General features: G+C 42.4%; 1 protein-coding gene and 1 long non-coding RNA gene across 2 annotated transcripts; one reads left to right on the forward strand and one right to left on the reverse strand.

Moving 5' to 3' along the window:
- The first annotated feature begins 1,159 nt into the window (after positions 1 to 1,159).
- On the forward strand, positions 1,160 to 18,824 carry LOC119746472. The gene is made up of 3 exons (XR_005273752.1): positions 1,160 to 1,413; positions 17,483 to 17,549; positions 18,691 to 18,824. It is a non-coding gene; the product is annotated as an uncharacterized LOC119746472 (long non-coding RNA).
- On the reverse strand, positions 2,525 to 19,722 carry LOC119746461 (achaete-scute homolog 1-like). Its single transcript, XM_038223427.1, has 2 exons — positions 18,654 to 19,722; positions 2,525 to 3,229 (listed from the first exon to the last, which is right to left on the reverse strand). Exons 1-2 carry the CDS (start codon positions 19,209 to 19,211, stop codon positions 3,176 to 3,178), a joined length of 612 nt encoding a protein of 203 aa, XP_038079355.1. The 5' UTR covers positions 19,212 to 19,722; the 3' UTR covers positions 2,525 to 3,175.
- Between the last annotated feature and the right edge of the window lie 1,045 nt (positions 19,723 to 20,767).

Below are 20,767 nucleotides of genomic sequence, written 5' to 3' on the forward strand. Positions count from 1 at the left end.
CCTACATAAAGCATGATTAACTGGCTGTGATTGTAACTTGATATAGCTACATGTGCAGTGGCGTAGCCAACCGGGGGGGGGGGGGGGGGGGGGGGGGGGGGGGGGGGACAGCTTGTCGCCCCCCCCCCCAGTCGCCCCCCCACTGAGATTTTGAGTTTCTAAAAAAATTATCATTGATCTACATGACGCCCCCCCCCCTGAAAAATTCCTGGCTACGCCACTGTACATGTGTAACAATGCTTTTTGTAAAATAACCACACACAATAGTGATATAATCAGGTTTTTCCAAGCCGCATATGAATACGTATCCCGTATGAACATCATTTCTGATGGTCCCTGCCTACAAGGCGAATATTTTGCCGATGACATTATATGCATTTTTTTGTTAATTCACCTACAGGTCCCGTCTGCATCTCAGCCCACCGTCATTTTGACGTGAGACGTAGATTGCCAATAGTGTGCCGGTAAACTAACCATACAGATCGGCAACTTCTCTGAACGTCTCCCGCATGCCAATGGGATACTGTAACTGTAAGGAAGGGCTAAGTTCTGAAATTATAGAGAAGACACAACTCAGCCGCTTCGCTTTTAAGACATTAAATATTGAATTGCACTGTACTTCCATTGCTTTCGATGGTCCTTACTATTTAAATTGTTTCAAATTATTATTTCAACAGACCAAAAATAAGGCCGTATCCCAAACGGGCTTACAGAGCTGCAGCTGCGGCCCCACGTATTTATTATCAACATAGATCTAGACGCTACAGACAAGATATTTGGATGCGGCCCAAGAATCGATTCCTAAAAGGTTATCTGCAAAATGTACTACACTTTTCCCGGTGCAGACCATAATCAAATCGCACCTGTGTCCAAACAACTTTGGTACGCAGTCACACAAAAGATATGGAGAGCGTCCAAGAATTCCTTAAGTTGTGCTGCGTTACCTGATTGGTGGGTATTTTGGGAAGTTCCGCAGGCGGGCGGTGATCAGGCTTTTGTTCGGTTGCAAAGAAAAGCAGTTCCAGTGTCTTGGAAGATTTTTTTAGTAGGAGCCCTCAAGTGCCTGCTGTATGCACCAGACCTCGGTTTAGTTTTTTTTATAGCATAAATTATACTTAGTGTACGAACATTCTTCGAGGACTCACCGTTGGGATAAAGTTGGCAGCGCGGAAGGATTTAGTTACGTTCTAAAGGAATTAGGTTACATGGCGATCTAGAAGTTACTGGCTGCTCTTTTGTGCTCGTATTTATATTGCACGAATTGAATGGAACCACAAGAGCGATTAGCCTACGTTACTAAATAAAACAACAGCTTGACTTTTGCTTGAAGTATTGTTTGGAATCGGTGTTGGGCCTCAACGACTTAGGATTATGTTGAGCCAAGAAACGACCAAGATCTCGACAGAGAGGCAGGTGAGTTCAAATATCACATTTACAGCAAGATTTTCGATGTTTTTGAAGAGTGCTTGCCGTACACATTTTCGGCACTGTCTCGTTGAAGCATGGAGAAAGGAAAATTCCTCCATGGTTGAATTTTCCGGCCTCTAAAGTTTTAGTCCTTGGATTGTTTTGATCGTTTTTAAAATGACTTCGGCAACAAGAAGTAATCCTCTTTTATTTAAACAGTTTGTTTTGGTTGAAAATGCAATTGTCTCATTGATTTTCCAGTTGATGCGATGCGTGTATGCGAATCATTGCAGTTTTGTGCATTCACGATGCACTCGCCGTGGCCGCCATTTTATTTTCGTGCTGCGTGTTGTCTTGTTCAATCGTTTTAATTTCGTCCCGTGTGTACGTTTGTGCTGTGCAAAACCAACGGCCTGAAATGCTGAATAGTCCTACTTCTTTCCAATAGTTGAGCTCTATCAAATCGTTCGAGTGCAATAATCTAGTTTGCGTACTGAATGTGCCGGGTATGTACATGGTTAATCGATGTTATACATGTAAATACTTGTTATAAATCAGTGTTCGCAATGTATTGGCTGCACTATAGAGTGCACTACCGAAAGTGGTTAGCCCCTTAAAGCCTTTTATATGCATTTTTAATTTTTCAATCTTTTAAATTCTGAGCCTGTTTTTGAAGGACATTATATAGTAATGAAGGTCCAATGAAAAGTATGGTTAGGGCACCGCGGATTGTAAATCTTGAGACTGAGAGAATGTTTAAATCAAGAGAAGATGTATGGCTATAGAATTGTGGCCTTGTGTCGTCGAGTTGAATGAAAGGGACAAATATACTGGTTCCTTTCGTGGCATTAAAGTTTGAAGTAAATGAAAGTCACTAGACACACATGTACATTTGTTATCAAACGCTTTGAGTGTAAACATCGTCAACCAACCAAGTTTTATTCCACCTTGGCCCATTAAATTGCCCATATGATCTGAAAATAGTATATTGCACATGTAGGGCTATGTTAATTTATATAATCCATAATATTTATTTGCTTAATTAATTACTTTAACATTCACACGTACACCCATGTGTGATAATGTAGAGTATCTTGTAACTTTGTTACTAGCGTTCAGGTGAAATCCCGGTTGTTGTTTTTTAAATACTTCTTGCGACTTCAAATAACGAGACAAAAAGTAGATTTTCATTAAAACCATTCATCTCCTTTGAAAGAAAAGTGGACTTTCGCTCTTTAAAGTTGACAGGCCAATAAAAAATCCCTAATATTCTATTTCAGTAAACATCTATGTATAATGGTAATTATATCAAAAACAGTCACAATAAATGGTTTACTTCTTTTAATGACCAATTATATACATTGAATTCTTTTTTCTTCCTTCTAAATACACTGCGCCGAAAATAGGGCAATAAATACTAATAGTTGCCATTCTATGTACAAACTTGATAGACAATGTTTCGGTTTCAAGAAACCCGACGACTATTTATCAATCAGTCCGAAATTGTCGTAAAATTATTTATAAAGTCCGCAGTCTCAAATCCTAGACCACAACAGACCGAAAACCTCCTGTTTCTTTATCTTTCCACAAGAGGGCGTGCTCTCGTTGAGTGTATGCCCGATGACGTGTCATCGAATGCCGTTCCTTCCTAATGTGAATAGTGATGCACTGTCAGAAACCCGGAGACTGACGTCACTCATCATGACGACATCGTTTCACCAAAACGGTTCCTCATCCACGGTTCGTGTTGCTATGGTGATAAAGGCATCTAGTAGTAGTAACCAGGGTGATTCTCTACGGGGTAGTCGTTGTAACCGTTGCACTGTAAGGGAAAAGATGCATAAAAAGAAAGAATAAGTTAATTATTTAAACCGGTAAATAGTTTAACTTGAAATCAATTAACCCTTCACTCTGTCATGAACTGCCTTGTTTTATCATTCACAGACAGTCAAAACGTCTTCCACTTCCCTTGCCATGCATCTGTATACAGGCTAGTAAAAAAAACCCAGTCAGATCACATTCATGTATGACTAATCAAATTCCATCAACAGACAAAAGAGGTAACTGGTAGGTACTGCTGGCATATCAATCACCGCCAGTCAAACCATGACAACATCGAATTAACAAGGGAATTTTTAACTGTTAAAAACAGTCGCTTGATTGCTGTTGACTGCCGTGATGGCGTAGCTGAATTTGCCAGCCAGGGAGGGAGGGAGATTTATGGTTCAAGGTGTTTAACAGGAGACCGTATTAATTTATCCTTTTGTCTTTGAAAATGTTCCCCGTGCGTGGATGAGCATCGTCGTTTTGCATTTATCCAACCTCTCAAAGGTTTGAGACACTGTTTATTTGAATTGCCGCTCATACAAACAGTTTTACATGAGAACACTTTGGATGTGCGACCGCGTGAACGTTTTTCGTGAAATTTATCAAAGACTATACATATCGATATTTGGACAACCTTAAGTTGCCAAGAAGGTGACCAAGAGGGGATTTCTCTCTCCCCCTTGTTATACACTGTCTATAAATCGAAGCATCGTTGACGACTCGATCAATTCTGCTTGTGAGTGGATTCCACGACCAGAAGTCCGTGCATTGTTGATTCGATCATAACGCCACTCCATGATTAGCCTCTCCTGTATCCAAAGCCGCAGCAATGTGTCCTCATTAGCTTTCATAGGGGGAATATGTCCTGTCAACCGGAAGCTATAGAAATATTGCCGGAAGTTGGGCTAGATGTTGGAGCGGAAGTAGATGAACCCTGGCTGAGTGTGTGTGCACCTGCAGTGAGTCGCGGCGGGCCTCGGTGACAATTGCCTCCCGCCAGCCACCCAGGATCTGCAACTCGGATCCAAATTGCTGGATGTTTCCTTGGGAACATAGTACAAACGATCGCTTTGGTCTTACGGTTCTTGCACTCTGTGTCCCATGCAGACCTTTATCGGAACTGCACCGTCTTATAAATTCGTCGTGATTTCTGGAGACAGTCAGTTCAGACACAAACATTTACCGCGTACGATTTGATGTCGAGGGGTACCGCCCAGTGTCCCTACACCCAGTACACACTCTGGACTACTGTTAATCTAACACAACCCCCTGATGGATATTTCAGAAGATTTCCTGAGATTCGCCGTGATGACCAACACAAAAGAGGGAGTCCCCTATCGCATATCTTCCTTCAAATGCACAAACAGGTTTTTTCTTCATGGACTGCTTCTTATTTTGTGGATTGCATTCGTTATATCGTATCGAACCTGGCTTCAGTGCCCGCTCTCGCCGGCAACATGTATGGAATGTACGTAGTGAATATGCGTTAAAATAAATGAAGAAACAGAACGAATCGGCTTTTTCAATACAACGCCAATCTCGACATAGACGAATTATGCCAAAGTTGGAAAGAATTGTAACGTTACACACGTGAATAACACTGCCCCCCCCCCAACAAAAAAAGTGTTGTAGTCGAGTACATTTCCATGAGTACTATTTCGAGTCAACACTACCCACAAAATGAAATCTACATTGGTGAAAATGTGAAATTGAAAATAGCAACGGTGCCTAAAGGTGCCTTTAAGATAAAACTTAAAGTTGCCAGGAAAAACTATAACACTTTGTGTCGAAAGTGTCTGAAGTTTGTTATAAGAATTATTTCAAATTAAAATATTCCTACTTGGACGGCCAAAAACCTGAGACCTGAATTTCTTTGGCCTAAGCCCCGTAATCACGGGGTTCTAAAATCGATAGAAAGCCCGGAGCGGCCAGGGATACTGCGATTGAGCGCGTCTCGTATAGATACGGACTCTCGAAATCACCTGCCCAAGTTCCGCCGTCAATATCTTGCTGGCTCCGGCGGTATTATTCCTCGGGAATGAGATGCATTTCCCTCCCCATTCTGTCTCTCTTGCGCTCTTCCCGTCTCTCTCTTTCCCATTGCAGTTTCTAGGCTTTTTTCTCTCTCTCTCTTGCAATGAGTTTCCTCTGAGAAATATTACAGGAATCGCCGGAGTAATTAATTCCAGCGCAGTCGCGCCTGACTGAGGGGTTCTAGGGGAGAAGAAATCACCTGCCTTTCCCGGCCGCGCCGGTAAGATCACCTGCCTCGCTCATCCGCTTTCGGATTTAATACACATCATCAAAACATGATTGATATTCATTAGTATCAGTTAGCACGTAATAATTTAGCCACTTAAGGAGTGGACAACCTCGATGTGTTGTTGCAAAGTGGAGTTTACAAGCAGAAATCACAATTGGTTTGTTTTTCCAATCAGTGATATTATGGTCGGGAAGTAAATGGCATTTTCGATCAAATCTGATCGTTAATTACATCAAGGGAATCTCTGATAGCCGTTCTGAGGACTGCGTCTGTCGTGATTATACATAGCGAAATCGGTTTTAAACTGCAGAGCCTCTGTGTGTTGCTAAAAATAATGCAAATTTGGACACCGGCTTTTTTTTAATTCAAATTTGGAAATCGTAACAATATTTTCATAGGGGGACACGTGTAGGGATTCTTGAATGAAAAGTGCTCTTCTTTAAAGTTACGTGACAATCCTGATTTTTCATTGAAATAACTTGCAAGTTCCAAATATATATACCCGCTTTCTTATTTTTACCTCATATTATAAAATAAAACAAGAAATGTAAAATGACAAACATATCTATGCAATTTACTAGAGAATGAAAAAAATGAGGGAAAATAATCACTCACCAATGTTGTGTAGTGTGTGAATTATTATGATTTTGTGCGTGTGATACACTTTTGTAAAGAATAATGTACATTCAAAACTTCAATTAAGAGACAGTTCTGGACATTTAGTCTTTTCAACAGTCAAAATGTAAGAATGTGAAGGAAAAATGACCACAATTTTTGATTATGTAGTCGAATATCATAAAATACCATTTCCAATTATACTGAAATTGTTCCAAGTCTGTTAAAATTGGATACGTCTTTACAAGTAAGTCGGTGGTCTGACATTAATTGACACGGGCTACAGTAAAATGCGACTTCGTGAACTGTGCCTACAAAGAGTTACGAGCTGCCCGAGCAATAGATGTGAATATTTTAGAAATCAAAAGCATAAATCAGTTGAAATGAAGAGTAAGATCTTTCTACTTAAAGGTATCCCATAGCCATTACTGGCCGGAGGGGCAGTGGGATGTTAGAGGTCTACTGTTTCAACGGGCGCGGCATATGAGTGGCGGGGCCCATCTCCTCTCTTCTAGACGTCTTACCATCCCTGAACGAATCGGGTACCCATTTGGTTTCACTGTTGGGTCGTCAGAGAGAGTTTTCCAGTTTTTGGTCCAAATGGGATTCGAACCGCCAACCCTCCACTCCGTAGTCCCACGCTCTAACCGCTGGGGTACGAGGCCTCCTTCTACTACTACATGTATACCTAAACAGCGAAGAGGTCCTTAACCCTCACTGGGTTTCGTCCAGAAAAATAATAAAATAATAGTCTGTTGGAGTTTTTGTTATTACTCTGCATCAAAAGCTGAATTGGATTTGTCAACTTGATTTCAAATAACGGTCTAACAACATTTGCCCGAAAACAGTGGTTCCGTTTCGATAATTTTGAAACATGTCATCAGAAGCTGCCCGTATTTCCAAAATTAAACCTCGGTTCCCTTGATCTGACTCGGCGCGTCAAATGCGAACCCTACATTTCCTTGATGTAAGCCATTTACTAATAAGTACTATAATCCGCTCAAGGACATAACAATAGCCCTTGGAACAAGTGTATCCACTTATTTTGTAACAATTTCAAGCACAAAGACTGAAAAGGTTACCAAGTGTTAGCAATGGCCCGGAGACTATACCGACGATTTTTCTCTTGTTGAGGTTTTTGACCCTAAGCTACTCGGCGCGCGCGCCACCGTTAAAACCCCCGTCACTTTGTGAAGATTTCTCTCTACTCCTGGTGTGCGCCGCTTTTCTTTGGCTTGGAGGCCCTCTTGTAAACGCACGGAGTAAATGGTCGGCGTGTATAGCCTTGATTGATTGCCGTATGTCTTCCCGTGGACCCTAGCGGTCGCGAGGCGGTCAGAGTACGCCGAAGATACGCACCTCTCGACCGGGGGCAATGGAAAGGCGGTGGACACAATTGCCTACCGGAAATCAACTCGCCTTTAGTTGGCAACAAGATTTCTACCGAACGAGACCCTGCAGTGCTCAGGCTTTGTTTAGGAAAAAAGGACCTCAATGAACGGAGAGGGGCAAAATGAAGCGACTCCAGAGAGGACGAAAAGGATTAGGAAATCTGGTATAAAAAAAACCTTTTTAGGATACAGGAGTCCATGAACGACAACCAGGAGAAACTTTGGTTTGACTTTTATCCTTCTTACGTCGTCCATGCGTTTTTAGTTTCTATTTCTGTCCGTTGCTCAGCCAAGCCTAAATGGTGCAATATGTTTTTGTATTCATTATCATCATCATCATCATCATGGACCGTCTTCGAGTCGAAGGCTGGCAACTGTGGCTCGCCATCTTAGTCTTTTCTCTGCCAGACTCTTAATTTCCCCATATAGGTCCTGCATCTTGTCCGGCTTTTCAGATCACATATCCACATCCTTCTTCGTCCTTCCTTGTGTTCTTGTCCCATGAATCACTATTCATGTACTTGCCAAACTAGCTGCACTGCGTCTTATATCATGCCCATCACACCTCATTTTAGTGACGACGTTTTGTTTTAACTTTTTATAAACCATCCCATATCATGCCACTGCAAGAGGTATAATCTGTTGGTTATACGTTGCAACATCAACTTTCCGTAAATCTAACACTCACTTTTCAAAGTAAACTGTCTTGGGGAACAATTCAAATTCCAGCTTGGCCACCAAACCGAAACCGGCTATTTGTCCCCCCCCCCTCTACTACACATCAACACCAGTCAATCCAAATGCGGTGGTTCAAAAGTCAAAGTGCCTTAAGCGTATCTTCAATTATATGCCTCTATCATATAGTTAAGGAGGCCTTTTTTTAATAGACCAATTGTTGAACGTCGCTCACAATATTGGAATAGAACGTGATTTATTAGCGCGCAAGTTTGACGCTTTAAACCCCGCTGATTACAAACTTGCAGGTGGATCGACCGCATGAGTGCTTCATCACAGCACTCACTTTTAATCTATTCAAAAGCTTGAAAACATCCCTTTATACCCGCTCCGTCAAAAGCCCAGAACAAACTGCCCAACGAAGTTAAATCGTTGACGGAAAAAAAAGCCGCGGACCCATTTATCATATCTGTTGCGTACCCCCACAAATAGCGAGAGGCCCCTGTTTAAGTTCAAAGCCGCCGATTTGTGTGGGTAGTTAACGCATGGCGGCTTTGGCATATATACATGAAAAGCCCAGCCCCCAATATTTCCGTCCATTATTTCACTAACACAACTGCGTCCGTCCGTCCCGTAGCAAAAAGATGCGAGAGATAATTTACCAGCTCAATCAACTAGTCTTGTAGTACCAGTTGCGTCATGAATACTGAACATGGCTTTACTTTTGTGTGTGTGTGGGGGGGGGGGGGGGGGGGTAAAAAAGGCGGGGAGGAAAAGATTTTAGAGATAAAATGACAATGTGCGCCTACCGCCGCCCCTGTTCGAACCACGCGTGCATGGTTCAAGTAATAACATGGTCCATTGTCGATCTCGTCATCACATTTCACATTATTATTCAAGTTTTGAGTGGCCCCTTTCAAGATTTATTTTTGTGTGAGGTTAACAAATGGCGATTAGTCTTCTGAAAGCTCTGTCAATTTAGACAAATTGCTGGTTTTTTTTTTATTCGGCTGGGGTCGTTGGTTGGCTATTTTTCACTCTCCTAGAAAAGTGGAATTTATAGCCTTTGATGATGTTCTTTTACTCAAGTTCACTGTTCGGTTAATGAAAATGTTTCCCAAGTTTTCAATTCTCTCGAACAAACAAGTGTTTTCATCAGGCTAATTAAATATTGCTATAAATGCTTCGATTACCAACAGAAGTTTGTCAGTGATGTGTTAAACAGAGCAACCGTCGTACAGACTCGCCTGATCAGAAACATTCCACAATATTTTGCGTGGTTATCCTCCTTGATATATTTATTAAAGGATACATCCATCCATCACCCACAGGCCACCTGATAACTGTCCCGATCATAATTCTTGTCAGCATCAAACCTCCAAATTACACTCGTCTGTTAAAAAAGGGGGAATCCATTCTTCGCCCCGATAAGAGTTTACACGCTGACCCCTTGAGCTACCGGGTGTCTCTACCGGGGAGGCACGCGGCCCCGACTGGACAAGCATACCGCCCAGGGCGGCGAGTAGTCGGCCTGGTTTTTCATCATCGCTCGCTGCCCCCATCGCTTCTGCTTATATACAGAGTACCCCCGACGATCTTATCATCCGAAAGATTGATGATAATTTCTCCGGTTTAGGGTAAAATCAGCCCTATTTGCCGAAGTTATGAATATGATTGAGTCAGTGATTGGAACTGCAAACCGTTCTTTATTGTGTTGTAAAATCGCTCGGTTTTCTCTTTGTGTTAGGAGTATAGGACCTCATTTGACTAATGTCGCCTCTATTTTTTTTTTCTGGTTGTCTTACTTGATAAGATCCGTTTTTCTTAAAAAACAAAAAGTGTTTCCTTACTAGATTTTCAAACTCGCATATCAATTTACTCCATAGTACAGTATAGTCCATAGTATAGCCCCCCCCCTTTTTTTTTAACCATACAGACTTTTCTTTCGGTTTGTGAACATTGAGCCTTGTTTTATGGGCTGCCACAAGGGTATACCTTTAAGCCGTGGTTGGCAGTAGATTTTACCAAAAACTACATATTTAACACCTTCATTTTGCAGGAAAGGGGCCTTTCCGTTAAGTCTTTGGTAGGCGGTTGTTGTTATTTTGTATTTTCAACAATCCAATGATATGTTTGGAAACATTAATGACTAATTCTTTATTTTTGCAATGTTGACCTTCCATAGTTTGCGCCAACCCGCGGTTGGCAAAGATATTTCTCTATATCTACGGTCGAATACTTGATCTCAAATTTGTTTCAGACATTTTGCGCTCTAGCAGAGACCTTTTATACCTCGTCAGTGACTTGGTTCGTCTCTGACGCACATGGGCTGAAGTGGTCGGCGGACCCCCTGTAGGCCCAGACACTCCAGAGTGTCTACGCCGAACACTCGTAATTACAAACCCTCGTTGAGTTTACAGACAATGACTTCACGTATCATGCCTATTGGTCGATTGTCAAAAGGGGCAACAAGATCGACCGCACAATCAATGTCATTTTTAATGCGCACATTTATTCATCAAAATTCAGACTCTCTCTCGTTTTTTTTTGTATCCCTCTCCGTGTTCTTGGGCAAATTGGGGCTATTTCTGCAACATAGCAACAAGAACAATAGCAAGTTGTAAGTATACAGGGTTGCTAGGCTTTCACGCTGACAAAGGGCCCCGGCATAGCCCCTGAGAATATCAAGAGATTTGCTGTATCCGAGATGACAGGTGAATTGGGGACCCACAAGTGCTTCGGTTTATACATATAGGGCCGGCCACGAGCGTCAAGTGGGGATAGTAAATGAGGCTCCAGCATTTACCACCTAGGGTTGAGTCCGTCGGGAGCTCTGTGATAAACGCATCAGTTATCACAAGTCATAATAGTCGGCAATATCTGTTGTTTTTGCAATATTTCGTCTGTTGGCTCATGACAAAAAGTTGAATGCTGCATCTGTGGTGTAAACTTTTTATTCTACAGTTGTGTTTTTCTTGGGTGATCCATTTTGAACGCCAGTTCATGATGTGATTGATAAACCATAGACACCTATGTAGGCCTATACGTGTATTTGTAAATTATACGAAACGAAATAATATTCTATAAGATGAATTAAACCCTTTGCTTAAAAACGACATGAAATAAATATATGGATGAAAATATCTGTATGGTTTACAGTAATCGCCTTGTAACAGTGTGTTTTTAAACCTATATGTTTGGTAATTAATGGCGAGTTTTTTTCATTTATTCATTGATTGATTGATTGATTGATTTCTTTTTATTTGTCGGGCCCGAGGGCCAAATTCCAAAAGACTTTATGTAATGTAACGTTTTCACTTCTTTGAGCAAACTTCTTATTCCTCGATCCAAACATACGAGAACCAACTTATTCATTATTTCCTTTGTCAAAATCGCGACAAAATCCATACACTATATGACTTAATTTCCAGACTTTTATGGTGTCGAACTTCTGCAGATGAAACTGGCACAAGTCCCGTTCGCTGCGCACGGCCTATTTCAAACACCGTGATTGAGTTTCGTCATGTGGCATACCATTCGGGAAGAACCAAAAAAATCAATAAAATTTAATAGAATAATTCCACGTCCGGCCGATCCTTTGTAAACTCCCAAAACAAACCCTGGCGATTCACAACTTGAAATAAGAACGCAAATGTTATTGTTAATCGGGGGACTTACGCCAGAAAGTGACAAAACGACTCCCATTGTCCGATTTTTACCAGGTTCCTGTTAAACGGCCCGGGCCGGCCACCCGTGGCCCTGCTCCCTCAAACAGTGGCCGTCGCGGCGTGTATAAACAACCACCTTCCACCACATTACACCCCGATATTAATCAAAAAGAATCACAGGACCTAGATATATCAAGAAAGCACAAAACACACACACACCTCCGAAAAACCAATATGAATATTAATTTTCCGACGGATCCGATTAACTGCTGCGGTTTCCCGACTCTGAGCTCCCGGTGGAGAAGGGAAGTTTTTCCCCCGTTCTCCCCCCGGACTGCCTTTGACTTGTGACTCGAGCATCGATCGGGCCTGGTGGTCCCTCTGTCCCGGCCCGTTGGTGCACCTGTATCGGTCAATGGCGGAGCCCGACCGGCGTATTGTCGCCAATATTGGTATAGGGGGGGATTGTTTAAACTGCAAAGTGCGCATATAGGCTGCATTTTGGGGAAGCAAGGGAGCGCTTGGCTAGCCCCGCCACGTCGTTTGTTTGTGTTACAATATCATAATTACACGTCTACCGTTCAATCATACACCAACCATGCGCAAGAGTTGGTCCTGCAAACTTATGGGCGATCTGTTTTGTTATACATGACCAAAGTTTTAATTGAAGCCAACAAAAATTATGATAAATCAAAGCGGAAATTTTAAGCTTGATGTGCTCTCTGTTTTTGTACTGTTTTTGCAATAAAATAGCAAATACGCGCACATGTTTTCATTCCCATTTTGTTTCACAGCCTATTGCTCCGTACCGACCATTGACCGACTAAATAAATTATTTTCTTCCATCTATCGTTGGTATTGCGACCCTAAGTAAACACCGCACCAGTAAGTTTCTGTCACGTTGCGAATTCCGTTCACGACATTGCAAAATTCATCTTTTTCGACATTGCGAATACCTTTTGGTTTTTTCGAAACATATTTTTTACTCTTATTTTGTTTATGTACGCCTTTTTACTTATTTTTAAAGCTGCAAATACCCAGAATTTGTATGAATACACAAACACATGCGTGTTTATGTAACATACAGTTATTATCCACGATGAGAGCATGGAATAAATCACTTTATTCCATCATGGATTTTAAAGGTTCTGGACACCATTTGCAAACAGAAAAAAAAATTAAACTGTAATAATATCATGAAAGAGCTCACTTGATTGTAAAGTATCAATAATATGATCATGCATCATGTGAAATCATTGCGCCTGGTATGCTGTCATTTTCGAGAAAAGATGATTTACCATAATTTCCTTGTGTTGGTTAGGACCAAACCATCCCGTTTTCAACGAAAACCAATACTTTGCGTGGAGAAACGTGAAGCTGTAACTATTTTCGCAGTTTTCTTAAAAAGTATGACATCTACTGAGCTGAAAGTTTGACAGGTTAGCTTTTTTAATAACCTGCTCCATATTTATTGTGTTGTTGTTCCTCGAATCGGCAAAAATTCCTTCTTTGTCGCACATGGTGTCCATTACCCTCAACAAAAAAGGGGTAATTGAATTACCCGTAATTGTTCCATCAAATTCATGGCTTATAGGGTTGGTTATATGTAGGGCGAGGTTGTACCGACCGCGCTTGATCGACCAACCAACCAACCAACCAAGCAAACTACTCGACCAGTTCAAATGTAGACTCAAGACTCGCCGGGAACGATGCACCGCGCGCTGCAGTCCGTGTGCTCACAGCGCGTGGCCGTCAACCCGTCTCCACCGTCCAGTTCTCATGGGTTCGGTCTCCCGGCTTTTAACCTACTTAACCAAACAAGCTCCATTAAATTTCTTCGCACGGGCGCGGGTCGACTCGGACAAAAGTGTGCCGCTCAATATTGGTAGCATCCGCACAGGGGGTGTTTATAGGGAGAAAAGAAACAAAACAGAAAACCCCGTCTCCAGATTTTTTTTTAAATTCTATTCAGGAGACAAGTCTCCTGCATGGTCACTTGAGTGTAAGATGATGCGTTAAGGTATAATGAGATAATTGGGATGTCTTGTGCCGAGCAAAAGAATCAATTTCAGCATGTCCAGCCAACCAATTACCATATTGTTTCCATCTCGGATGAAACAATAAAAAAAAACACGGAAATCAAATGAGAGAAATTTACCAGCGAATACTCTCGGGAATGAGATTTGCTGTTTATCAAAACGCGGCTGCAAGACATGCGCTGATGCCACGTTGTATATACATGTATCTCAATGAAGTGCATAAGCCGATACCCTTTCATTGGATTAGTCGCACGCAGTTCGGAAAGGATACAATTTGAAGTCATAAAACCATACCAAAGATGTATCTATGTTATCGGGAGTATAGCTATAGAAATAATTGCAGCGATACATGTCAGACGGCGAGGTTTTATTGGCTATATATTCCACGCTCCGCTGGCTTAGCTGTAGTCATTTTGCCATTCGATGGATAGAAGAAAGTCGCCCTATCGTCAGACCACTGAACCGAACCCTGAGATCCCGGTGACATTTGGAAATTTCACCGGGGCGTCCACGGTGCTGACGCCGTGGGGTGATGGTGGAAATTGGGGTGACGGGGTCTACCGGAAAAGACCCCAGGTTTTCATGTTGTCACCAAGTTAACGAACGTGGTGTGCATACATAAGCAAAAGACGAAATTATTACCAACGAAATTTCTCACAAACGAACAAAATGTATACATTTGAGTCCGTTTCCTCGAGGAAAAATGTGGTTAGCTGTGTCGGGCCAGGAAACAAAATGATACTAGACAAGCCAGTTAGGTCTTTTGACTTTGAAGGGAACAAGAATTGATGGTTATCGAAATTATGTCATTGTGCCTGATGTGTCATGAGTTCATATTGGAAAGGTACAAAAGCGACTCAGATTAACACAACGCACACCTTTATCATCGGGCTTTAAGGGTCCGCTATAACTCAATCACTTATAAGCAGTTTAATCATACAGCTCTTATTTCTTCGAAGAGTTCATTTCACCTGACACATGTATCTATACTTTCTGATCATTTTCTTTTCATGCATTTTATTCGTTTCCAATAATAAAACCACTCAAAATCCAAAGAGGAATGTTCAAAACTTAACCTGTTGTAGTTTCAGCTCAGTGGGTACTTCACTTTTACGAGAAAACAGTGAAAAAAACCGTCCACAGCCTTTCGATCACCAAACACGATTTCGTCAATAGCACTCTTTTACTAACAACGATCAGTCAATTGACTTGATCGTTGCAAACACATGCGTTTCTTGATATCTTCTAAATGACAGCAAGCCAGACGGAATAATCTCACAGGGTGTTTAGAACCGGCACGATATTTAGTCCAAATAAGCTTTTTGGTAATTCGGCAGGGTTACTTTTGGTATCAATGCAAATAATCGATTTACCTTTAATCACAGGCCGCCAAAATCAGTGAATACGATGTGATTTTCTTTCAGAAAGAAATGACAAGGCTGCCGTTTCCACTCGTTTTCCGAGGGAAACTTTCTGGCCCGACGACGTTGGCAGTTTGGGGGTTGATACCACTATATCAGACCAAACAGCAACCCCCATGGTGCTCGACTGAGGGTCTCGCGGTGTACGGTCCCCGTTCAATGACCGCGCCTGGCTCTCCTCGCATCGCTGGAGATATATAGGCGCGCTTTGCTGAGACCGAGACCGTTGGTTGAAAAGAGATTCGTTTAATTGATGTGCGGGCACAATAATGGGCTCAAGAGCAGCAAGAAAAAAAAAAACATTTGACAATACTTGACGATAGGGTGCTATTCACGATGACAATACGCTGTTCGAATGAATCGTCTAGACGCTCGATTGGAACAAAGAACTTTTTTTGCAATCCGAAATTCGGCACTTAATTCAAAATGTTGTACCTTATTCAGGGATCGGTTAGTCTTCATCATACTGAAAGCAGAAATTGCACATACATATGTAACGATTTATCCTTAGTTGTAAGTATACGTGTATCTTAGAAAAGGCCTATACATCACGGTTGTCCAAAGTGACTTTATCTATAATGCATATGTGATCTTTATTTTTTTGTTAAGAAGTTTCAGTAGCCAGAGTGTCTGTTACAAAGAGTGCAGAAGATTAACGCATAAAAAAGAACAAGTTACCTTTTCTTAATTTGAAATTACGGCTGCGTAGATTAATTATATTTCCGACCCATAGTATTTTGTGATTATGAACGATTATTACAGATTGGCAAGAGCGATAATGCCGTCAACTAAAACCTTCACCAGACCTTTGTTAATGAATTAGTCCGTCTCATTCGGACAAAAATCCTCTCTGGGCATTTCCGGTCGGAAAGGTGATCTTCGCTTTCAAACCTCGTCTTCGCCACACACCGCTTTGCCTGTCAATCACTGGATACCAATTCACCGGGATTTGTCCTAGACCACTGACTCTTGTCTCCCCGGACAAAACCTCCAAGACTGCCTTGGATAAACGATGATGTCGCAGCACGCGGACCCTGATTTGTGTGGTTTCTCCGAGCAGGAAGCTCCCCGGCTTGCGCGACTTTCTTGCCCCCTCACGGTCACGCGACGGACGGACGGCTGGGAGCGGGCCACGGTAGCCGGCCACGCGCCGCGCGATAAAAAAAAAAACGGGAGCTGAAAACACCAATTGCTTGTGGCTCTGGTAAAAAGAAAAGCTTATCAGCTGTGTGGTAAACCAACAGTCGAAATTGATTCGCTTCAGTTTAGGAGGGCGGGTGGCGTTGCGACGATCTACGGCAAAGAGTTCTCCGAGGAGATATGTAATCAGTCTGTGAAACGGTCTGTCTGTTGGTTAGTCTTATAGCCTTGTGTGTTTACATAATTATAATGTTAGGATCAGTTAGTGTGTGTGTTTGCCAGTCAATCTTCATTCGTCATTGCTGAGTTTTGTAGCTAGAAATCTTGAAATCTCTGTTCAGTGCTCGCCTTATATGTCATTGTATACAGATCAGCGCCATGCAATTCCATGACGTAATTCTACAAGAACCAATACTGCAATATATTCTCTTAAATTTTTGACTAAATATGTTTTTGTTTTGTAAATTGTGTGTGGTTTTGACTTTTGGGATCTGCCTTTTTCTTCAAACAGTATTCGAAGTTTGAAGTGCTTTTATATAATTGGTGAATAATTGGTTAAGCCCACATCGCTTAAAATGTATCTTCAAGGCGCGACTTTTCTTCTCATGGCAGTTTGGAGGAATATTTTGGAATTTAAAGCGCTTTTAATGACAAATTAATATACACATATAGGCATTTTGGCTGCAATGAACAAAATGTGTTTATAGATGTCTCTCGCGATAGAGAAATTGCTAAAATATATTTTAAAAATGCTGAAAAGGGCCATAAACAAGTCTTCATGGAAACTTCACCAAATGATCAAAACAAGTGAACAAAAGATGTTCACTAGTTTTTTTTTTTAAATGTTACTTAAATGTTGGGGATCTTTCTGCAACGAGGGATTATTGAGGGGTGATGTCAAGCGCCCTCTAGTGTCGAACGTCACGCGTAAGTAATGTTCTTTATGGCTAGTTTGTCATTCAGTGTAATTTTAGTAAAATACATGTACTTTTGAAATGACTAATATATGCATTTGCTTTTGTCTTCTCTTTCACAGCCCTAAAAAGAGAAACATAGTGACGTAAAATAAGGTACCTAATACTTCTGGCGCACTTTACAGATAGGTAAGTAACTTTTCATTTAGCTTACGGGCGTACGTTGATTCGAATCGCTATAAAAATAATAAAACGAGTTTTATCTTGCACAAAATATTTACCCTTTCATTATAATGAAGAACTTCTTCCTGCAAGTTGAAATTTTACTTGCTGAAATTTTAATTTAATGTGAACGCCTCAATCACATTGTTGCACCATTGCACAGCAAGGTGAAACACCCGACAGGACCGGGGAGCGATAATTTGTGTGCGTGTGTGGTTTTGTTTTTTGAAAGAAAAAGTGTAAGTAGCCTAGATCTGCGGGTTCAAATTAATGTAACATTGGAGTTGAAGCCGTCAGTAGTACGGGTATTAGTGGGTTGCTGTGGTCCAGTGGTTACGGTGTTCGACCCGTATGCCCTCGTACTTGGGTTCAAATCCTGGAGGGGGACGTGGTGCCTGTGCTCTTGGGCAAGGCACTTTACCATTATTGCTTCGTCCTTCGGATGGGACGTAAAGCCGTAGATCCCGTGTGTTGTTTAAATGCACTTAAAGAACCCAGTAACACTTATCACTAAGAGAAGGGGTCCCCGGTGTTTCTGGCAGTGGCTGCAATATGCGCCACAGCACCTTGTACACCCTTTATAAAAAGGTGTTACATAATGGGTCTCACATTTCTCATCAACTTCATTTCATGTCTTTACAAAAAGACATAATTACCATCGCCTTGAGTACCTAATTGTTGGTAGATATACGTGCGCTATATAAGACTCAAGTGTTATCATTATTATTATTGCGAAAATTGCATACAGCACGCGCGCACCTGTGCTTCATTATAGATGTCGAGAAAGTACGGTTTTAGCTTTGTTGATTTATGTGAAGATGGGATTAGTACCAAATACCCTGATGTGAATTATTCCGCCCGAAATGGTATATTTGGGAAGAAAACAGTCATTGAAGTACATACGTTTTCCCGGTTTCCTCGAAACTTCAATAAGTTAGTTGTGAAACACCCTTCTTAAGTTTGTAAGCAATTTTGTTGGTTCGAACGAAAACATGCACGAAAAGCCAATGTTGCTATGTACCTTAAGTGGCGGCACAGGGAGTTGACATGGAAATTGGAGTAGTTTCTTACCATGTTTTGTACGTCGTACTGTTGCCACTCGTTGTAGAGAGGCTGTGCCTGATGTGCCATTGCAACCGTCATGCCAACCGTCTCCATCTCCTCCATCCTCGTCTGTCGATTCGCTGCCTCATTCAGGGTCTCCTGCAGGTGCATGATGTAATTGATGGCCGAGCGAAGCGTCTTCACCTTGGACAGTTTCTTATTTCTCGGCTCCGTCGGGATTTTTCTGCGAAGTCGCACGAAGCCATCGTTGACGAGCTGCACCCGCCGTCGCTCCCTGGCGTTGCGTCGCTGCACAAGATGGGGCTCCTTCTCCTTCTGCTGGGTTGGGGGACGGAGGTGCTTCTTCCCCGGGTGTTCGGAACTGTCTTTCCCGCTCCCTCGCCGTCTTGTCCGGACTCCGCTCTGTGACCCATTGGGTCCCGAGGAGGGCTGGTCACTGTCTTGGGAGACAGGAGAGTCCGGGAGATCGTCGCATGACTCGTCACTTGAGTATGAGTCGTCATCCAAAGATGCCGGGGAGAGACACACTTCGCTTGGATCGCTGCTCAAATGTGGTAATGCCATAGTCTTGATGAAGAAATTATCTAATTTGGGAACACTAATGTTTTAAGTAAAATAAGTAAACTAAGTCCACTAGTTGTCCTTTTGACGGACTTGGAATGTTCCCGCGTCAATATTTCGTTACGCTTGAGAGTGAGGACTGCTTGCCGATTATATTAAAACTAGATTAGATTAAATCTGTTCCATTTTCTAAAGAAAGTATTGAACAAGTTGTGAACATTTCAAAAGCCCAAAGGAATGGGTCTATGCATACGAGCAGGTGACTCGCGTGCAAGCAAAATAACTTTCTCGGCAGCTGAAAAATGTCAAGCCCTCAACTCTTGCCCCGACCAGGCTTCTTACAGTCTTATTTACGTATCTCGAAATTCTACAGGAATCATTGAAATAACAGTGTCGTCATAGAGGTTTCTGTGCTCCAATCACTGCAGACTGCGTTCCCGCCCACGCGCACTTCTTCCACCAATCACGTTCGTCTTACGCCCGGGCTGCGCGCGAGTCCTCGCTCCCGTTCGTATCAAGTCCGAGGGCAGCTCCTTAAATCCGATTGTGTTGGGGCATTAAAAGCAACAAATGAACTCGGTGATGCAAGGAAATGTACGGAGTTGTCCCTTCAGCGTTCATATTGCACAAGGCGTTAATAATGCATGAGAAGCAACCCTCGGCGTTGTCCATTTTCAGGGGGGAAGAAAAATACGACAAGGCCCTGGCGTTGGCGAGCCAATTGTCTGCGGCCAGTGCCACAAGTCCGCACATTGTGCGCTCATTGTATGTGCTAATATGACTTTTATTCATCGCTATTAGCGCATGGCGGATTAACAAAGCTAATCTTCGCTCATATGTCTGTATGAATTTTGATCAACTGCCGTCGGCCGACGCCCGGCCTGAGCCAGCCAAGGTAGACGCTTGGACGAGGAAAGTCGCTGAGCTCGGCTGACTGTTCGATCATCTTATACGGACCGCTGTCTTCTGTGTTTGAAAGGCATTGACTCGCATAAGCGGAATGTACATCAAACTCCGTTAGGTTTCGGCACGGTTGCTGATTGTTTTATACTCTCTCGTGTCTATCCAGAGCGGCACATAGCTAAAAATAAACTGAAATCGCTAATAGCCGGCTGTATACATTTTGATTCTAGTGGCATACGCCTAAATAAAATGGGAGGCATGGGGCACCCCCTCACACACTCCGATGGTTCCACCTCTCTTACATAGAAAGGGCAAAAATGGCCTTTTCTTGTTAAAACGCATGGGTTGCCCCCCCTTCAGAAAAAAGAACCTCAAGTGCCCGTTGCAAATAGGAAACGGATTAGTCCACTCTTTGTCTCCTGTGTAATAGAAACATGAAATTATTTGTCTGCAAATGCTACAGTGTCCCCCCCCCCCCCTTTTGGTTGTGAGGGGGGGGGGGGGTGGAAAGGTACAATATTCTTCCAAAGCGGGAGGAGTTGCCTATAGGCCTACCGTTTGTATTTCGATTCCAAAAGAAAATATGATAGAATGGTGTCCGTGAGGGTGCTAGTTGCCTTCCCCCCCCCCCTTGCCCCTCCCACCGCTGGATACAT

The sequence above is a fragment of the Patiria miniata genome, unplaced genomic scaffold (assembly GCF_015706575.1).
Source record: "Patiria miniata isolate m_02_andy unplaced genomic scaffold, ASM1570657v1 HiC_scaffold_12, whole genome shotgun sequence".
Classification (NCBI taxonomy): Eukaryota; Metazoa; Echinodermata; class Asteroidea; order Valvatida; family Asterinidae; genus Patiria; species Patiria miniata.

Bases quoted from the DNA above. Each gene is read 5' to 3' on its own strand.
- LOC119746461 (XM_038223427.1), bottom strand. From the start codon at position 19,211: ATGGCATTACCACATTTGAGCAGCGATCCAAGCGAAGTGTGTCTCTCC. The intron at 3,230-18,653 runs GTAAGAAACTAC...TTTCCCTTACAG, and splicing joins AGTACGACGTACAAAACATG to TGCAACGGTTACAACGACTA.